The 18920-nt window shown below is 37.1% G+C and overlaps 1 protein-coding gene across 49 annotated transcripts in view; it reads right to left on the bottom strand.

Annotated features, from left to right (window-relative positions):
• Positions 1-18920, bottom strand: part of RIMS1 (regulating synaptic membrane exocytosis 1) — a 489881-nt gene that overhangs the window by 173777 nt on the left and 297184 nt on the right. For 33 of the 49 annotated variants that reach the window (XM_043542504.1, XM_043542505.1, XM_043542468.1 and 30 more), the window contains 8 exons: positions 16860-16906; positions 15667-15779; positions 14211-14341; positions 12726-12897; positions 12440-12596; positions 11267-11338; positions 6717-6873; positions 4511-4636 (listed from right to left, as the gene is read on the bottom strand). In XM_043542504.1, the coding sequence (XP_043398439.1) occupies positions 4511-4636; positions 6717-6873; positions 11267-11338; positions 12440-12596; positions 12726-12897; positions 14211-14341; positions 15667-15779; positions 16860-16906 (975 nt within the window). The remainder of the gene's footprint in view (positions 1-4510; positions 4637-6716; positions 6874-11266; positions 11339-12439; positions 12597-12725; positions 12898-14210; positions 14342-15666; positions 15780-16859; positions 16907-18920) is intronic. The other 16 variants (XM_043542470.1, XM_043542490.1, XM_043542484.1 and 13 more) reach the window with 2 other exon arrangements.

Below are 18920 nucleotides of genomic sequence, written 5' to 3'. Positions count from 1 at the left end.
AGACCACATCACACGATCCATTGTCTACAGCCAAGCCCTAAGATACAACCACATTTGCTCCAATCCCTCGTACAGAGACAAACACCTACAGGATCTCTATCAAGCGTTCTTAAAACTACAATACCTACTTAAGGAAGTGAAGAAACAGATTAATAGAGCCAGGAGGGTACCCAGAAGTCACCTACTACAGGACAGGCCCAACAAAGAAAGTAACAGAATGCCACTAGCCATCACCAGCATCCCCCAACTAAAACCTCTCCAGCGCATCAAGGATCTACAACCTATCCTGGAAGATGATCCCTCTCTCTCACAGACCTTGGGAGACAGGCCAGTCCTCACTTACAGAGAGCCCCTCAACCTGAAGCAAATACTTGCCAGCAACTACACACCACACAACAGAAACAGTAACCCTAGAACCAATCCCTACAACAAACCCCAATGCCAACTCTGTCCACATATCTATTCAAGGGACACAATCATAGGACCTAACTACATCAGCCACACCATCAGGAGCTCATTCACCTGCACATCTACCAATGTGATATATGTCATCATGTACCAGCAATGCCCCTCCGCTATGTACATTGGCCAAACTCGACAGTCTCTACGCAAAAGAATAAATGGACACAAATCAGACATCAAGCATTGTAACATTCAAAAATCAGTAAGAGAGCACTTCAATCTCCCTGGACACTGCATAACAGACTTAAAAGTGGCCATTCTTCAACAAAAAAACTTCAAAAACAGACTTTGACAAGAAACTGCAGAACTGGAATTAATTTGCAAACATGACACCATCAAATTAGTCCTGAATAAAGAGTGGGAGTGGCTGGGTCACTACAAAAAGTAACTACTTTTATAAATATTATATTGCTTTATAAGGCAACTCCCATCTTTTCATGTGCTGTATATTTATACCTGCCTACTGTATTTTTCACTCCATGCATCTGATGAAGTGGGTTATGAAAGCTTATGCCCAAATAAATATATTACTCTCTAAAGTGCCACAAGGACTCCTTGTTGTTTTTGCTGATACAGGTTAACACGGCTACCCCTCTGAACACGGCTACCCCTTATAGGAGAAGCACTAATGAAATCCAGAGGCAGAAAAGGAAGTGAATTTGGTTCATAGGTCAAATCTTAAGGTTCTTGCTCAATATGTACTCTATCTTCATTCAGTCAAAGTTTGCCTATCAAGGACGTCAAGATTTGGCCCATTGAAAATAGTGATATAAAACACCCATGCATGGGATATAAAATAGCAAATAAATAAGGAATACAATTCTAATTATTTCCTCAAATTGAAAAAAAATCATACTGGTAAGGTATTGATAGTCTCATAATTAATTATGTTTTTGACACATTTACAGAAAAATGTATTCCTCTAGAAAAGCATTTTTGAAGGAGATACTAGATTGTGTATATGAACATGGAGATTTCCACATTTTATTTATAAACAAATGGATGGAATAGAACACTGAGAGACCTATTTCACTGAGAATCAGATAATGATACCTGAATTCACAGCAGTCAGAATTATGACACCCGACTAGATAGCTTTCCCCAGTAATTTTTTTATTAAAAAAAAAAATAGCAGCAAAGGCAATCCCAGTTCTGTTGGAAATATATCACAACTTGTTGCTGAACAGTCCTCTAGCTGGAATTTTATATGAGGCCATGATTCACTTTCCTAAATCTAAGGATTCTCTGTTATTGCTCCTGCATAATAATTTAAAAATAATAGTTGAAATTCCTGAACAAAGATTATGAAGGTTATTACCAGGAATTATTCAGAATATCCCATATTGATTTGGGTGCTACCACAATACAAATAAATAACTAGTAACAACTTGTATAGGTATAATCAGATGCAGTTAATAATTGTAGATTATTTCAGGCATGGGGATAGCAGGAAGTTCTATGGATCTATCCATACCTTTCCAGTGGATGCTATATTAGACAGATAGCAGCAAGTATGGATTTTGATGAGAACTTCTGTAAATGAGTGAACTTATTGCAAGAGCATATCAAGAAAAGGGTCTTTAAATTCTTAATCTTCTTCCTTGGTAGTAACTGCAACAGGCTCCCCCTTAAGATGCCTGTATTACTCATTGATAAGTTTGTGGTTCTCATGGGACCCGCCACTAGAGATAAATAAACAAGAGTTGTATAGTGCTTTCCGAAATGACTGCAGTGCACCTTAAGCGGGGGTGGGGGGAGGTGTTGTCCAGCTTGCCAGGGAAAGAGGAATAGTGCTTTATGGGTTGGGGTCGGGGTGGGAGAGGGGCTCAGAAACTGCTGCAAAAAGAGGAATGGGTCAGCGTGGTGATGCTGACTCATCCTCAGGTACCAGAAGGGCTGGGGAGTTGAAAAGGGGCAAGCCTGGCAGCAGCAGCCCCTTTCCCCCAGACCAAGCGAAGCAGCACCCACCTTCCCTCTCCTTGAGGTGGCAAAATACCAGGTGTGGTTAGGACCTGCTGTAGGCATCGCACTAGCCACTCCTTTCCAGGGGGGCTGGGAAGGAATTTTTCCCTCACCACCAGACTGGCCTAGGTGGAGTGGAGGGGTTTTTCACCTTCCCCACAGTGGGTTCAGGGAGGGCTTTGTTATGGTGAGTAGGAAAGGGAGTTAGGCTATGATGTCGCAACATGTTATGTACATGTGGGGCGGATGCCCAGGGCAGGTACTCCACAGGGAAGGGATACAGTGACCAGATAAATGGCTTTGTAAAGGACTTAAAAGGGAGGTGTTGGTTAAAGGAGAGGAATGGGCGGGGGGAGGGAGAGCCAACCCTGCCTTCCTTATAGCGTACCTTATCCTCCATTGGAGTGGGGGAATGATAAGGTCCCAGCAAGGGTTGGCTGGAGCACCTGGATGGAAAATGAAGGGGGGCTGGTGGAAGCCCCTGGACAGCTATTGAATGAACATGGAGTTACCTACACTGTATAGGTTTATCTGCCAGGTAGTCTCAGACATCTAATAATGAAGCTGTGGCCTGATTAAAACCATATCAAGTGTCTCTCATCCTCCTTTCAGAATAGCTGGACAACAGAAGTTTATTACAGGTGGGAGTGAAACGAGACTGATGCAGCTGATGTCTCTGGGAGAAGAAACTCCTGGCAGAGGTACAGGGGCCCCTCAGGATAGCAACACCTACTTACTCCATTTATCCATCAAAAGCTGGCTTCTCAAAGCAAGAAGAAGAGAATGGAAAACTCTCTTATCCCAGTCAGAGTCCCACCCTAGCAGCACCCCCACCCTTGTCTCTGCTCTGATGGCTTCTGCTTCAGAGAGAATCAGAGCAGAATCCTAAAGCCCTTCCATCCAAGCAGGAAGAGAGGAGATGTAAATATGATCCAAGAACACAGTCAGGAATTTTGTTTTTGACTGTGGGATATTTTGCATACACTTATTGTCTAAATTTGCGCCTAGGAATATGAGTCACCCTTCAATGTCCCCTGCCCCCTTTCAACCTCTACTTACAAAGAATACTAAGGAAAACGGTCAATAAACATATTTTTGAAAAATATGTTTATTGAGTATATAACTACTTTTACTATAAAGAATAAAATGAAACCTACATATAAGGTGGAAAACACTGCAGTGTTAGTGTTTTAACTGTAAAACTGATTTTTTTATGATTAAAAAGCATTTCAATTCACCTCTAAGAAGAAAATCAGTGGTACAATCCAACTTATACAATTCTGTACATATTTCTTGCCTAATTTTATTGTATGCCATGGTAAAACAAGTCTCAAGAAATTAAAACTATCAACAACACTTATTAATGCCTAGATGTAAGTTATCTCATTTAAAATTGAAAAGGCAAGATCATATACAAAACTGAATTAGGGATCACTGCAGAGGCCATTGGCTATTAAATTACTATGTTGCTTCAAAACTGGACAAAAGTTCCAGAAACATTTTCAGTTTTATTCCCTTCTCCCATTTCTCCACCCTACTACAGATGGCATTGTTTATAGTAGGCTTGAGGAATCATTTTAAAGTAGTAACACCAGGACTGATTTTGTCACCCTTATTCACACTGATAGGACTATTGACAAAGTAAGGGTAGCAGAATATAGGCACTATGATTTATATAACTATATACTATATAACATTTTCCCACGAAATAATTAAGGGACCTACAAATATGAACAACCAGAGTCACCATTATGTTTTCAAGTACTGCACCAAAATTTGTTCCTATGATTTCTTTGCATAAACAAGGCAAAATTCCTGGTTTATTCTTCCTTCCTCTTTTCATATTCTATGCTACAAAAATAATTTTCAGTATGAATATAGAACCTATTCCTTATCTGTTGCCTAATACTGATAAAAGCACCTTTTCTCTCCTAGTGCCGTAATCATGGTTGTTCTTGTCAGTTATGACCATTCCTTTCCCCTTTCCCATTAACCCAAATGTGCATTCAAACAAGTACATTCAAACACTAACCAAAAAGACAAAGACACTTCTATGCATGTTCATAAGTTTAAGTTGAAAACATACCTTTCATGATCTGACAAATACTGACTATCCATGTCTCTGGACCTGCGATCAACTGGACTTCGGGAGGCATCATGGTGTCTAGTTGGAGAACGTGATCTTCTCATTTGATGAATTTCATCTAAACTCCTAGAAGTGTTTATATAATACATATATGTATGATGGTTTTCTTCTCCCCATAGTTAACACAGTTTAACAGGTTACATGGTTACAAGTTGCCTGCTGGAAAGTTTCTCCTTAATGTATGACTTTTCAAAAATATTAGCTCTTTGGGGGAAAAAACCCCTCATTTAGCACGGGTAACAGTAATTTTTACCCTTTTTAGAATTAAATTATTTGTGAACACAGAACTCAGCAATGTTAATGGGGAACATGTTCCTGTATTTGGAGAATAGTTTGAGAGAACAGCTAGCAAGAATTCATGTTGAAGTTTATGGTTTTATAGTTTCATACCTAGGTTTCCAAACGCAGAGTCCTGGCCTGTGGACCCTGGTCAGTGGAAAGTCCTTGCAGCAGAAAGAAGTGTCTGTGGCTGCCCTTCAGCAAAGGTTAGGGTGGGACCACAGGTAGTCTGCACTATCCCTAAAGCGTGTGGCACTGCATAGGAAGGGGGTGTGACTGTGTACATCTTCCAGACGTTTCTGACCTGCTACGGAGTCTGACCTAAAAGTTCTTTTCCTGTGGTGAAATTCCTGATGGACAGCAGCAGTGGGAACACCACTGATCACTTGAAGGGCTGACCCCCCCTGCCCCTGCAAATTAGGGGCAGTAACTGCCACTCTTACAGGAGGGACCAAGCTGCAAACCTCTGTGCCAGTGGGGGTGAATCAAGCCATATGTTTTTACTGAGTTTCAGTGTTTGGCTGACAGACTGAAAGTTCCTGTTTTTCCAAGAAGAGCTCAAACTTTGTTTTCTAAAAGGGAAGTGAAGGGTTGTCTGGCCTTTCAGCTAAGTGTGAGGAGCAAAAAGAGGGGTTGGCCTCATAGCCTGTGCTGTGGAGGAACAGATTTCTTAAATGCAACTCAGTCTTCCACTGTAAGGCCAGGAAAGACTGGTGCCACTCTGGATTAAGTCATTCTGGGACCAGCATGTGATTGGCACTGAAAAAAGTCTCTTGTACTCATCTATGGTCCAAGCAACGTTATCTGCAACACAAGCTTTGTCTACACAAGAACACATAGTATCTTTGTTACAGTAGCTGCCAGCATCAATACTACTATTATGTTTATACAATCATATGAGCAGGGCCCTGTTTACACTAGTGGCTAGTACTAAGTATAACTGCAGTATTGCTAGCTGTTGCTCTATTGCAGGTACCAAGATTTCTAGTGAAGACACCTCCAGAGGACAGAGGAGGGAAAACTGAGAACGAGTGGATGAGGCTATGGGTTTCAAGAGAGGTTCAGAGAAGCTCCTTCTCCTCTCCCTTTCTCCATACAGAGGAATGAAGGAGGTTTGTCAAGTTTTGAGTCTACCAACCCTGGCAATGTCTACATCTGAAAATGTAAAGCACACAACACATTTTTAATGAATGTAAAGCAGGAAAAAAACAAAAGAGATTCACTTATTCATTACTTGTTGCCTACCAGAAGTTATACATACAGGAACTATATACTTAACTTTATAGCCAGTCTAAATGTATCATTGTTCTCTGAAATATATATATATATATATATATAAAATTTGGTATTTTATTGTTTTCTCTCTAACTAAACAAATCCCATAAAAAGAATCTTAGAATGTAATTTATAGGAATTGGTAACTTCAGATTACTCTTACTTGCAAAATCATTTCATTCATGGTTATTAATGGTATATTGTTATTTATTATTTATAGCACCCATGGTGGACTCACAAAAGGCACAGTCTCTACCTGAAAGAGCTTTCAATCTAAATTTTAGATACAACACAATGAACAAAATGATAAACAGTAGGGAGGATGTCAGGTAAGGAAAGATTAGGGTTACAGTATTGCAATTAACAAGCAAGTAACCTGATGGGTGATTTAAATAGAGGATTAAGGATGTGGTAGGCTTCAAACAATTTATATGCTTCAATATTAAACTAACACATGAAGAAAAAGTAATACACTGTGAAAAATAATGAAGAGTTCAATCAGATGAAAGTGACATAGAATCTCTGCTTGGTTACACAAATTTTGAATCACAAAGTGTTTCAATAACTAATGTTGCTAACTTGTGAACCCTACCTCTGTAATGGCACATTTGGTAAACGTGAACGGGTCCTGCCCTGATCATCACCACGGTGAGGAGATACAGATCGTGAACGATGATGTGTTGTTCTTTGCTGTTCTGGCACAGTTAACGTTGTAGATCTACTTTCTCTAGTATTAGATCTATAACCTACTGGTAAAAGTGCAACAAAATGATGTTAGACAGTAAGGATCTGGGTCTACGAACATGCAGGTAATGGTTGGTCTTTCCAGAAAAGCACATCTAAATGATTACAAGATTTTCAAGTAGTCATTTAGCTATTGTAAATCCTGAAATGTCATGCAGCCAGGATTAATTACTAGCATTACCTTTAAATGTAATGTGTGTATATGTATAGAGGCAGAGAAACTGAGAGGAGTTTGGGTGCATACTGGGGAGGGGAGGCTTGAACAAGTCACCTGAATTGGGTCATATTACCTAAAATCTAATGCGTTAGGTATTGCTGCTCACTGGAGGTCACTTCTTCAAGTGACATGGTAATTGTTCTACACTGTGAACCCCAACCTCATTCAGTGTTTGTTTTATGAAATCAAAGCAATTTAGGTTATTTTCATCTAAACTACCTGCCCACCATGAATGGAAGAAGCAGCCGGTATGGAACAAAAGAGCATCCCTGAGATAAGAGATGGCCCCTGAGCCAGTTTCAGCTGAGTTCTAAGTGAACCGGACCAGAGCCACCCTTACTGCAATGAACATAAAAGTATTGACATTACGTTAAACATAGTAATTGGATACCAGAGATATTGCATAAGTAATTTTCCTGTGAATACTACGAGTGAACGGCAAATAGTCTGCTAAGTAAAAAAAATTTAAAAAATTGTTTAGAATTAAAAATCACTATCAGGATGTTTGTCCAATTTTAAAATTGCTTTAATCAACATTTCCAAACAAAAATACTTGAGCAGCAGCTTCTTGTTCATTTAACTATCAAGAGTAGTATTCAGCATATAATTTTTGTTCTTCTTTAATATTTACATTATGGCAGTACCAAAATCCCCTCAAAGGACTGTGGATACACTGCTATGCAATATACAAAACAAAGATTCACAGAGTTTGCAATCTCATGCAACAGTTGAGCACATGTCATACCTGAATGAATGCTTAGATTTTGGGGAAATCATTAGCTATTGCAAGGAACAATCTGAACTCCTGCTTTAGCAACAGAGTGGAAAGAGAAACTCATTTTGAACAACTGTGTTATAATTTTTAAAAGTCAACACAGGTTCTGTATTCACATGATTCTGAGATGTTTAATACCACAAAAACATGTAACGTACAAAGGTGGCAGCTCCCTTAAAACAACACTTTCCCTTATTCTATTGTACTTTGGCATTGTTATTTCAACACCAAGAAACAATTAACAATGGTGAGAATAACTTTAGCATAGAGCTTCATAATTGCCATAACAACAACATAGTTGGTAATGTAACCACTGAGGTAGCAAAGGGACAAAGAGAGGCCTTGGAAGGAAAAAAATAAATTCAATTTTCTTACATAGTATAGGATAGATTATGCCACCCTTACTCATGCTGAGGAGCACCTTAATCCCAGACTAGTCCTATTGTAGTCAATAGCACTAAGAAGGAAGTAAGATACTACTTACTCAGTGTGAGTAATGCTGGCAGTATCTGGTCTTAAAAGATTTGGCAGTGGGATTCCAGGAAGAGATGTTGTGAATCTGAATGAAGTGAAGTAGTTTGGGGTTTAGAGATAGTGTGAAATCCTGGCCCCATTAAAGAAAATGAGAGTTTTCCCTCTGGATTCAGTGTAAGTTATCAACATAGAGGCAGGAGCTGATATGTGACTCGATGAGCTTGCCCAATGAAAGGGCAGAATCCTGAAAGACTTCAGACAGAAAAGAAGGAGGAACTCCCAACAGATAGGAAGGGAACCACGAAAGCAAGAATTGCTTCAAGGAGGGAGTGATCCATTATGTTAATGGCAGTCATTTCATGTCAGTCATCTATCTAGAAACTTTTAATGAACCTTATGGCCATCTGATATTGTATCTCTACTAAATATATGTTTGATTCCACATACATGATATATTGTTTCAAAGTCTGGAATATATCATTTGTAAATCTCTTTTTTAAAAAAGAGCAAGTTAGGATAAAGCAACAAAATATGGGATCTTAATTGATTTTCCTCACTTGTAGATTGTCTGATAGCAAGTTTCAAATGTTAAGTGTGGATGCCATTAGAATTGCACCAAATCAGAGAATCAAATATGAAATCATAGAATCATAGAATATCAGGGTTGGAAGGGACCTCAGGAGGTCATCTAGTCCAACCCCCTGCTCAAAGCAGGACCAATCCCCAACTAAATCATCCCAGCCAGGGCTTTGTCAAGCCTGACCTTAAAAACTTCTAAGGAAGGAGATTCCACCACCTCCCTAGGTAACGCATTCCTGATGGAAAGATGGAAAGAGAAAAAAGAAAAAAAGTGTAGCAAAAAGACCCACATCAGGACCATACCTTACACACACACATCCTTTAGCTTTTGTTTAATTATCTTGTTATCACTTCACAGGTGTCTCCAACCCAACTCCAACCTGACACTGGATGTGTGAAGGTTATTTTCAAAAGTAATTTGGGGACGTAGCTTCTCAGGCAATCTGAGTTTGATGCATAACACTGACAATGTTTTCCAACTGCAGCAGAAGAGTTGAGTCTCACCTGCTGTTTAACTCTAATTTGTTTGTCTTAATATAAGTTTAGCATTGCACCTTCCTTTATCAGACCATTATTTTTTTTTCCTTTATAAAATTTGCCCTTACCTAAAAGTTCAGGCTGCATGCACAAATGTAGTAAAACATATAACTTCACATATATATATATGCACACACAGATTTCTCCCAGACAGAAACTAGAAGGAAACCAACTCTACAAGCAGTCTCTCTCACCCATATCTGACAAATGTCAAAGGAATGAAACAGGTTATACATATTAAGTTCTGAAGGCCAGTTAACTTGGGCTCTGTCAGATCAGCTCGTAAAATGGGTTTGCATGAGCTGGTAGAACTAGTTTGGAAATAAGTTTCTTCCAGGCAGCCTACTCACATTAATTTAGCGACCGTTAGTATCAACTCAACTGTCATGGTTGGCAGAGACTTCAAAAGCAGAGAGGTGGTCTCTGAGACAGTAAAGTCCCAAGTTACATATGGCCCATGAATTCTTCAAAGGTACAATGGCACACTTAGGCACCGAACTCCTAATGACTTTCAGTGGGACTTAGGAATCTAAGCGCTATTTGAGCATTCGAAAATGTATTCCAATGAGTGCTGTTGTCATATACATTTTAAAAGACTGCTTTGTGGGATGGAAGATAGGTCATTGCAGATGGGGAATTGTTGCCCAGAATGAACTGGTAAGTGAAAAGCCCCATATAGTTTAAAAAAGGAATAGTGCAGCTTTCGAGATGAGTAAAGGATCACACATGCCAATATCTGCACCCCCATTTGCAAAAGGAAAAAAAAAATGTGAAAAAATAATGGAAATCATTTTATTTAAAATATTTTTCTATTTAATTTGATGAAAGAATGAAGAAAATCCCTCCATTAAATGTAATACTAGTGCTACGGATATTGGGACAAATTCTCTTCTTCGTTACGCGGGCACAACCCTATTGCTTTAAATTGATGTAAATGAGAGCAGAGTTTAGCTCATTCAGCAATGCAGTGATATTTCACACGAATGGCAAAAATGCAATGAATAACTGCTGTTTGTAGGTTATTTTAATCATAGATTAATAAGGAGAACTTTTCAAATACTACCATATTTTTAATATGTTCAGTACTTTCACAAGTAACTTTTACACAGAAAACCTGATTTAGCTTGGGTGAGTAAACAGCAACTCTTTACTAAGTCTGCCATGAATAGGAGTTTTAATCTTGTGATTTGTGGCAACTGCCAATGAAATATACTTAAGGTATGGTATCTAAAATATGCCCCGATGTTTTATTATATTGAATATACAAAGGGTGCTACCCTAAAGTGCGATCAAGATATTCTCTCTCTATATTTATACATTTATGCACATTTATGGTAATGATAATTCATGAATGCTTATGAAAAGTATAAAAGATATAGCCATGCCACATGCATTTGAATTTTCAACCATGCATTTAAAATATATTCCATGGAGGATTGCATTATATCTGGGTTTCAAGCAAGAAGCAAAATAAAAAAAATGCAATGGAAATTGAAATTGTAATTAGTATTTTAACTGAATTATTAGAATAAAAATTGTAGTTTCACGTATGCTTAGAGCACTGTGAAGTAACAAACAGCTTTGAACCATCTAAATGCAAAATCCAAACAGTCACATCTAAACAGAAATATTAATTAGTACATAACAGTACATTTTAATTTAATTTAGAAGGAAAGACACCACAGAGTAATTAGTCATACTGTTTTCTCCATAACACAATCTCCAAAACCAGCATCCTGCAGGAGTCTGGAAAATTAGAGGGGGAGGAGGGAAGGAACAGCAAAAAGAAGCAGGACCATGCTCTTCACCCACGCACCTGGAGGAACTACTCCAATACCATCATCAACATCATAATCTGAGATGTCACTATCACTGATTCGCTGAGATCCTGCACAACAGTAAGGCAAATAAATACCTGTATATCTCGTTGTATTGGAAAATGTAAAAATATGTTTAAATAAAAACTCTAGTTATTCCTGTGATTCAAACATAGGGTGATTTTATATTTAAACTATATGAAATGAGAATTAAATTGAATTTAGAATGAGGGCATAGTCTGATATCTATATGCTTATTTTTTTAATGCACCAGTTTCAACAGTATCTAGTTGCTACAGCTACTAAAAGTGCATCAGTTAATTATGAAGTTATGCACTGGCTGGAATTTATTAGTTTTCTTACTCTTACTTTTCTTAACAGGCAGGTAAAAGATCAGAAAAATACCTGAGAAAATACCTTTAGAATTTGTTCTTTATTTCTTTCATATTTTTAAAATGTAATCTAATTTCAGACAAAATGGTACAGTAGACGCTACAGGCTGCAGCTATTTCCATATAGCAGCTATTTCAACCCATACTATACGCTATGCTGTGGCTCTGAGAAATGCCACTTTTTAAAAACCATTGTTTTCACATTTAAAGTCTCAAAAAATTAATACCTGATCAGAGAAGGACAGGTTTTGACTATTGTACTATTTTCTGATTTTCATCTTCCCAATCACACACATACAAACGCATTCTGTGTAGCAAAAGTAAGTTTTGTATCTGGACAATAAGTGTGTCGGAGGTTGAAATGATCAATACACTAAAAGCTGCTCCCAGGCTTTAGAGTCTGAAGCTTTTTTTTTTTTTTTTTAAAGACCCAACATTTAGTAATCATAAAAACATCCCAATTTCCTTGTTAAAAAATCATGTATTATGCTCAGTTCAGTGTTTAACAAAGACAGCTATGCAAAAACTAACATTTCAAACTATAGGTAATTTCAACAAATGTTGCCAACCTGGAAGTTGCATACTTCCAGTGGGGTTGATCAGGAAATGTAATAGTTTTTCCATTTCCAATTGTATTTTCAGTTATGTTTTGGAAAAAATATCTTTATTTTTGAATATGGCTACCAAAACTTTATCTAAACATTATTACAGCATAACTGACTGTCACAAATCATTCCCAAATTAAAACTGAAAACGGACAGCGATAGCATTTGGACCTACTTTGTAATTTTTTGCTAGTGCTTTCTCCACCATGGACATGTCTCCTCGGCATGAAAGGTGATGGCTGAGGCAGAGGTAGTGAGGATTCATCATGTGTCTGCAGTTTATACCAATGTGGTTCATCATCTAAAAGTGCTGTCTCCAGCTCTATAAGGATCTAGGAGAAAAATTTATTGAACTTAATCTTAGTTTAAAACTGCACAGCATTATTTTTTTAATACAGAAATGTTAGACTTTCTTATATGCTTAAAATATAATTATTTTGTAATGCCATTGTATATATCACCTCTCCAAGAAATTCACTCTCTTCTTCTTGTACTCTTGGCTGGTCCCATACGGTTATTTCTAACATTCGTTCTCTAAAATCTCTACGATGTACATGTGAATAGAGAAAAGTTTGGTTCCATTTTGGTTCTAGGCTTTTCTTTACTGTTTTGGTCCTCCTTTTACTTTTATCACTGAAACATAAACATTCTTGTAAATTATAATGCAAAAACAGGTCACATACTGCCATCTAGTAACCAAGACTATAACTACAGGTTTCAGAGTACAGATTTCAGAGTAGCAGCCGTGTTAGTCTGTATTCGCAAAAAGAAAAGGAGGACTTGTGGCACCTTAGAGACTAACCAATTTATTTGAGCATAAGCTTTCGTGAGCTACAGCTCACTGCTGGTAATAGCTCATCTTAAGTGATCACTCTCCTTACAGTGTGTATGATAACACCCATTTTTTCATGTTCTGTGTGTATATAAATCTCCTCACTGTATTTTCCACTGAATGCATCCAATGAAGTGAGCTGTAGCTCACAAAAGCTTATGGTCAAATAAATTGGTTAGTCTCTAAGGTGCCACAAGTACTCCTTTTCTTTTAGGTTTCAGAGTAGCAGCCCTGTTAGTTTGTATCCGCAAAAAGAATACAGATGCAACCGATGAAGTGAGCTGTAGCTCACGAAAGCTTATGCTCTAATAAATTTGTTAGTCTCTAAGGTGTCACAAGTACTCCTTTTCTTTTTTCAAGGCTATAATTGTTTTCATCCTTTCTGATTTAAACATCATGATTACTAGGCTTGGCAATATTCAATTTGTATTTTTTTATAATTATGATGGATATCATCAATGTTTATTTTAAAGCATTTTTCTGTATCTATTTAAATTTTCACAGTTGTACAAAATTATAAATTTTAAGCATTTTTCAATTTTTAGTTATTTAAATTTTCACAATTGTGGGAAATTATGGGAGGGATTAGACAATGGGGGGCATACAATAATTATTTAATGATATTAGGTGATGAGATTCAAAAAAGTTAAAGTTGTATAATAATTAAAACACAATTTGTCAACATCACATGTCAAAATACATGAAGTAAGTATCCTTAGATCAAATGCTAATAAGTCCTCAAGCAACATTTTTCTTACTTTGCCTATCTGTAAATTTCTATTATTATTGTTTGGAATATTTTTTCATCTGTTTGTATGTGTACGGTGAAATCAATGTTTACTTACATTTTACTGATAAAAAGCCTGATGATCTTTTATGTCTAAAATGGATCAGTATCTGCTGTGCAGTATTCCAGGTTCAGCCATATTTCCATGGAGCAAATTACTTACAATTTGATATTATCTGATTATAGATGCATGCTAGTTTTATACCTTTTAAGGTTCATCTAAACTACAATAAATTATTAAAGGAAAATATTAGAGAAACATGCATTTAAACTATAACTAAAATATTTAAAATGTTCACTTGATACATTTTTCACTTGGAATATTACCTTCTATCTGGAAGAAAATACATTTTTACATAAGGATTCCTGGGACGCCCATCTCCTCTAGGTGGCAGATCTGTTGCTTGTAGAACATTTACTATTAACTGATGCCCCACTTTGTCATACCACAGTTTCACCTACAAGATCCAAGTTACCAGAAATTATTCATGAAAATGAAAGTATATACAATTATTTTTGCTGCGTATCATTAGCCAAAACATAAAATGTTTTTCAGAAGGGCTAACAATGTTTCATACAGTTTTCTACAAGATTTTTTTCTTCGGTTTTGTGTGAGATTTTAGTTTGGACGTTTTGGGTTTCTTATGGCAGAAATCACACCACATGAACTAAAAAAATGGCTCTCAGCCAGTTTGGAAGAATCCATGACAGTTATTTCTCCAAGCCTTTTTTCGAATATGCAAAGGCTTTGCACATAAATATTGGATCATGAAATCTCTGGCAATATCACTCTTCAAAAAAATCTGACTATTAAATAAAAGTTCCACAGATCTTCATTACATTCTTCAAGTTTAACTAACATTCTTAGGTTTCTAACTCACTGAAGCAAAACCTAGCCTTACAGTACTGAGGGGGCAGTGGGGACACTGGCCACTGTTACCTTTGCTGTCTCAGCTCTGTTTTGTGGAGAGAGAATTTTTACAGCAGGATGTATAAATATACAGAGAGGCTCACAATATTGCTTCTTTGGGGCCTGATCCTGCACTCAAACATAGATGCCACTGATTTCAATGGATACATGATCAGGTCCTTAGAAAGCAGTAGCATATGTTTTTGATTACAGCCTACTGCAGACGGAAGCTGTGGGCTAGCTATACTGTCTAGCCTGTAGACTATGTTCTGTACGCAGTCATGCAGTACACTGGGTTACATAGGAGTGAGTTTACTTCAGTAGTGTTATCTTAAATGCTAGGTGGGAAGTCTGTACTGTGTTGATACTTGAAGTAGAGGTGGAATGCATTTAACCTGACTTGTTTAGCAGATACTTTTATGAAAACTATTAAATGTGATCAAGCTAGTTCGTAAAATAATTGTACCATAAGGGCATATTTGAGTCTGTTCTCTGCTTAGCATCTGGCAAAATTACTATCTAAGTGACTCCAATACCTTTAAAGAGACTGGAAGCATGTACAAACAGTCTATGAGAGTATTCATTACATCTTTTATATGCACAACTTCCATTATAATCACATAAAATTATATGAAGTAATGTTCATATAATCAAAAAGGTGTCGTTGAACAGAATAGACGTTCCAAGAATATAACTCTTTACATGTCCTACACAGAGATGAAACAGAAAGAGCAGCAGAAAACTGATTATTTGCTTAATAATAGATTATCCATGTTATGTAACATAGCCAGATATTTCTCAATACTCACAGAAACAAACAAAATATACTGTAACAGATAAATGGTATTCTCTCTGGGTATAATATACACTTACAGAAAGCTGGCCTGGTAGGACTTGTGGTGCATCTTTTAGAGCTCCAGGACTAGTTGGAGAAATAACAGAAATAGAAGGCCTTTCCATCTTCTGAGATTCAAAAGAACTTGAACCTAAATGAATGAAAGAAACAAGAAATAAGAAACAATGGAAGACCTAGAACTGATTTCAAGCCAATTTTATTAGATCTGTGAATTACTTTGGTTTTCTAACTATTCAAGGCTGGTTTATATGCAGAGTTTCATCAGTTTATTTTAAAGTATGATTTTAAACTTATTTTAAATTTATTTAGTTAAGCTGGTGCAAAAAGCTGTGTGGACACTCCTATTTCAGTTTAAATCAGTCAAATTTTTGTTTAGGTCAAGTAAATTAGGAACAGGTTTAAGCTAAACAGAAATAAGAGTATCCATATGGGTTTGCACCAGTTTAACTAAGCAAGTGCAAGCTATTGTGTAGACAAGATCTCACTTCTACCTACATTTTGGAATCTCTTATGTGAAATAAACTATCAGGTGCCCCTCACTTCCAGTGGAAGCTGCTTTCTTTCAGGTGTGCCTTATTAAAGGCTTCTACTCTCCTGCTGTTAAAAAACCCACCCCCCATGAGGGGAGTGGCTATCAGTGCTGGGAGCATGGCTCCCAGCACTGGTGCACTATCTACACTGCCACTCTACAGCGCTCACAGTTGCTTTGCTCGGGGGGTGCTTTTTCACACCCCTGAGTGAGAAAGTTTCAGTGCTGTAAAGTGGCAGTGTAGACAAGGCCTAAGAGACTCACAGAGGGGCACATTCTGGATCAGATAGGGAGAGATGTGGTCTAGGAATCTGAACAGGGGAAGGGCAATCAGAGATGGGAAATTATGACTCCCTCTGCAGCCTCTGGCAACTTCCTTACTTAATTCCTCTGCCTCATCTTTCTCATAGGTAAAATGAGGATAATAATAGTTACCTTTCCTACAGTGCTGATCTAGAAAGATTAGACAGTCTGGGACCACGAAAAATGCTGTATACACATGGTATTAACACCACATGGACTTTCATTGTTACTGTGGAAGAAAGCATTAAAATACAGCCTAGATTTGAACTATATAATATTGATTCTAGTTTTACACAATGATACAGGAAACAGACAGGGTTTTTAATGTAAAAATATTTTTGCAATATGTGTGCATATAAAAACAAAGCATATACTTACTAGACTCTAATGGAGGATGGGAACTCTCAGGAATCCTTGGAATGTCACTAAAAAAGACATATACAGAAAATAATAAGAAACAACTGAACTGCTGCTCCACAGTACTAAACAGACACAGTTAACTACAAAGTTTCTGGCACACCTTTTTCGGACATCTGTTAGTTTTTGTTTTAATGTGTTTGTCAATATGTGGTAAGGAAGGAGAATTATTTCAGGACGGCTTGCCACTGTTTACTAATGTGCATGAAAGCTTTAATCCCAAAGAAGACTTTTTTCAAATGATGAATAAAAACAAACCATGGTCACTATACTGTTAATATTGTAGTTGGAGGTTACAAAATATTTTTACAACCAAAACAGCAAAAGTGTTTTGGAAATGAGAAGTCTTACGGCTACTGAAGCTCACTTCTTTTCTGGTCAAATCAAAACAACATAGATTGTAAAACTCACTAGTAATTTTTATACACACGTCTCAAGGAGTTCGATGAATGAAACCGATGAAAATGTCTTATGACAGTAAAGAGAAAAAGCAGATAACATGGGCAATGTTAAATAAACAAAGAAAAGGATAACAACGTATTACTTCAAAGACTATAAATATGAACATGCAACATATTGCAACTGAATATACACAGACATACAGACACATACACACACCCACACAGAAAAAGAGTGGATCAAATTCTGATCCAGTTACATGAGTGTAAATCCAGAGTAACCCCACTGACATCAGCTTTACAGTGGCTGTCAGAATCTGGCTATTATTAATATTTGGCCCTGTAGTACTATTTCCAACAATCTTCAAAAATACATTCCAGGAGTAAGAAAGGAAATAAATTTCTTCAATGAGTCACTTAAAAAAAAGATTAAACACTCATAATACAATCCAAACCACAAACTGCAATACAATTTACAGCTAAAATTTGCAAAAAGTGAAGTCTAAAGTTAAGGCACTATCCCCTTATTTAGAGTTTTCAGGTGAAGTGCTGAAGCTCATGAGAGTTGCCACATATGCAGCACTTTTGAAAATCAGGTAAATTCCTCTGGAATTTTCTTAGGAGCTTAAGGGAATTGATAAACAAGTCCCACTGAATTTCAATAGGTGTTGGCCATCTAACTCCCTTAGGTTCCTTTGAAAATTCTAGCTCCAGTACCTAATAATTGATTCAGGAGCCTAACTTTAGGCTCTTATTTTTTTTTAAATCTTGGTCTATATGACAGACAAAAAACAAAACCAAACTCCAGAGCTATTAGTGAGTATCTCAGTTCAGCTTACATCTTATGTTATAGTGTATGGAAATGTTTTCCTGTGGCTTGCCTTTGGAGTTCAAGAATGATGTGGTCACCTCAAAACTCATGGAAATAAAGTCATGGAAACAGCATTTTCCATTCTTTAGTGTATTTCTGGTTTGCTAAACTACAGACACAAATGCATCATTGAGATGTTGTTAGACATTCTATAGTCAAGGCTGAGTTGATGTCTTCCATTTAAAGCAGTATTTCAATCTTTTTATTTAACATGGAACTTAGCATATTTAACCACCAAACCTGCAGCATTTACTCAACAGATCCAAACTGATTTTTATACAGGTAATATATTAACTTAGTTAATGTTTTTTCCCATTCCAAACATTTAAAAATACTCCCAATTGAAATGTAGCTTTGTTTATATTATAATAACACCTAGACATTTAAATAAGGACCCCATTGTACTAGGCTGAAAACATGGTCCTGTATGAAAACATGGTCCTTGCCCTGTATCTAAAATGACAAGTTATATAGGAGAGGGTAGGGAGCGAGTTATATTATCGAATATACACATTTCCCTTTTTTTCCTTTACTGTCAAGTGATAACCATCACAAATTGGCTGATCTCTGATAGGCTTCCGAGCAAAGGTGAGTCTGAACGGAAGATTTAAAGGAGGGAAAAGTGCAATGTGGAAGAAGGCACAAATACGTTTGTGTCAGATATTACAAAAATGGGTGGTGAAGGCTGGAATTACCTGGAGCAGTAGAGGCAGGAGGACTTGGCAGGAGACACAAGCACTTACAAGAATTTTA

This window comes from Chelonia mydas, chromosome 3 (genome assembly GCF_015237465.2).
Source record: "Chelonia mydas isolate rCheMyd1 chromosome 3, rCheMyd1.pri.v2, whole genome shotgun sequence".
Classification (NCBI taxonomy): Eukaryota; Metazoa; Chordata; order Testudines; family Cheloniidae; genus Chelonia; species Chelonia mydas.
This window is presented reverse-complemented; position numbering and strand designations above follow the sequence as displayed.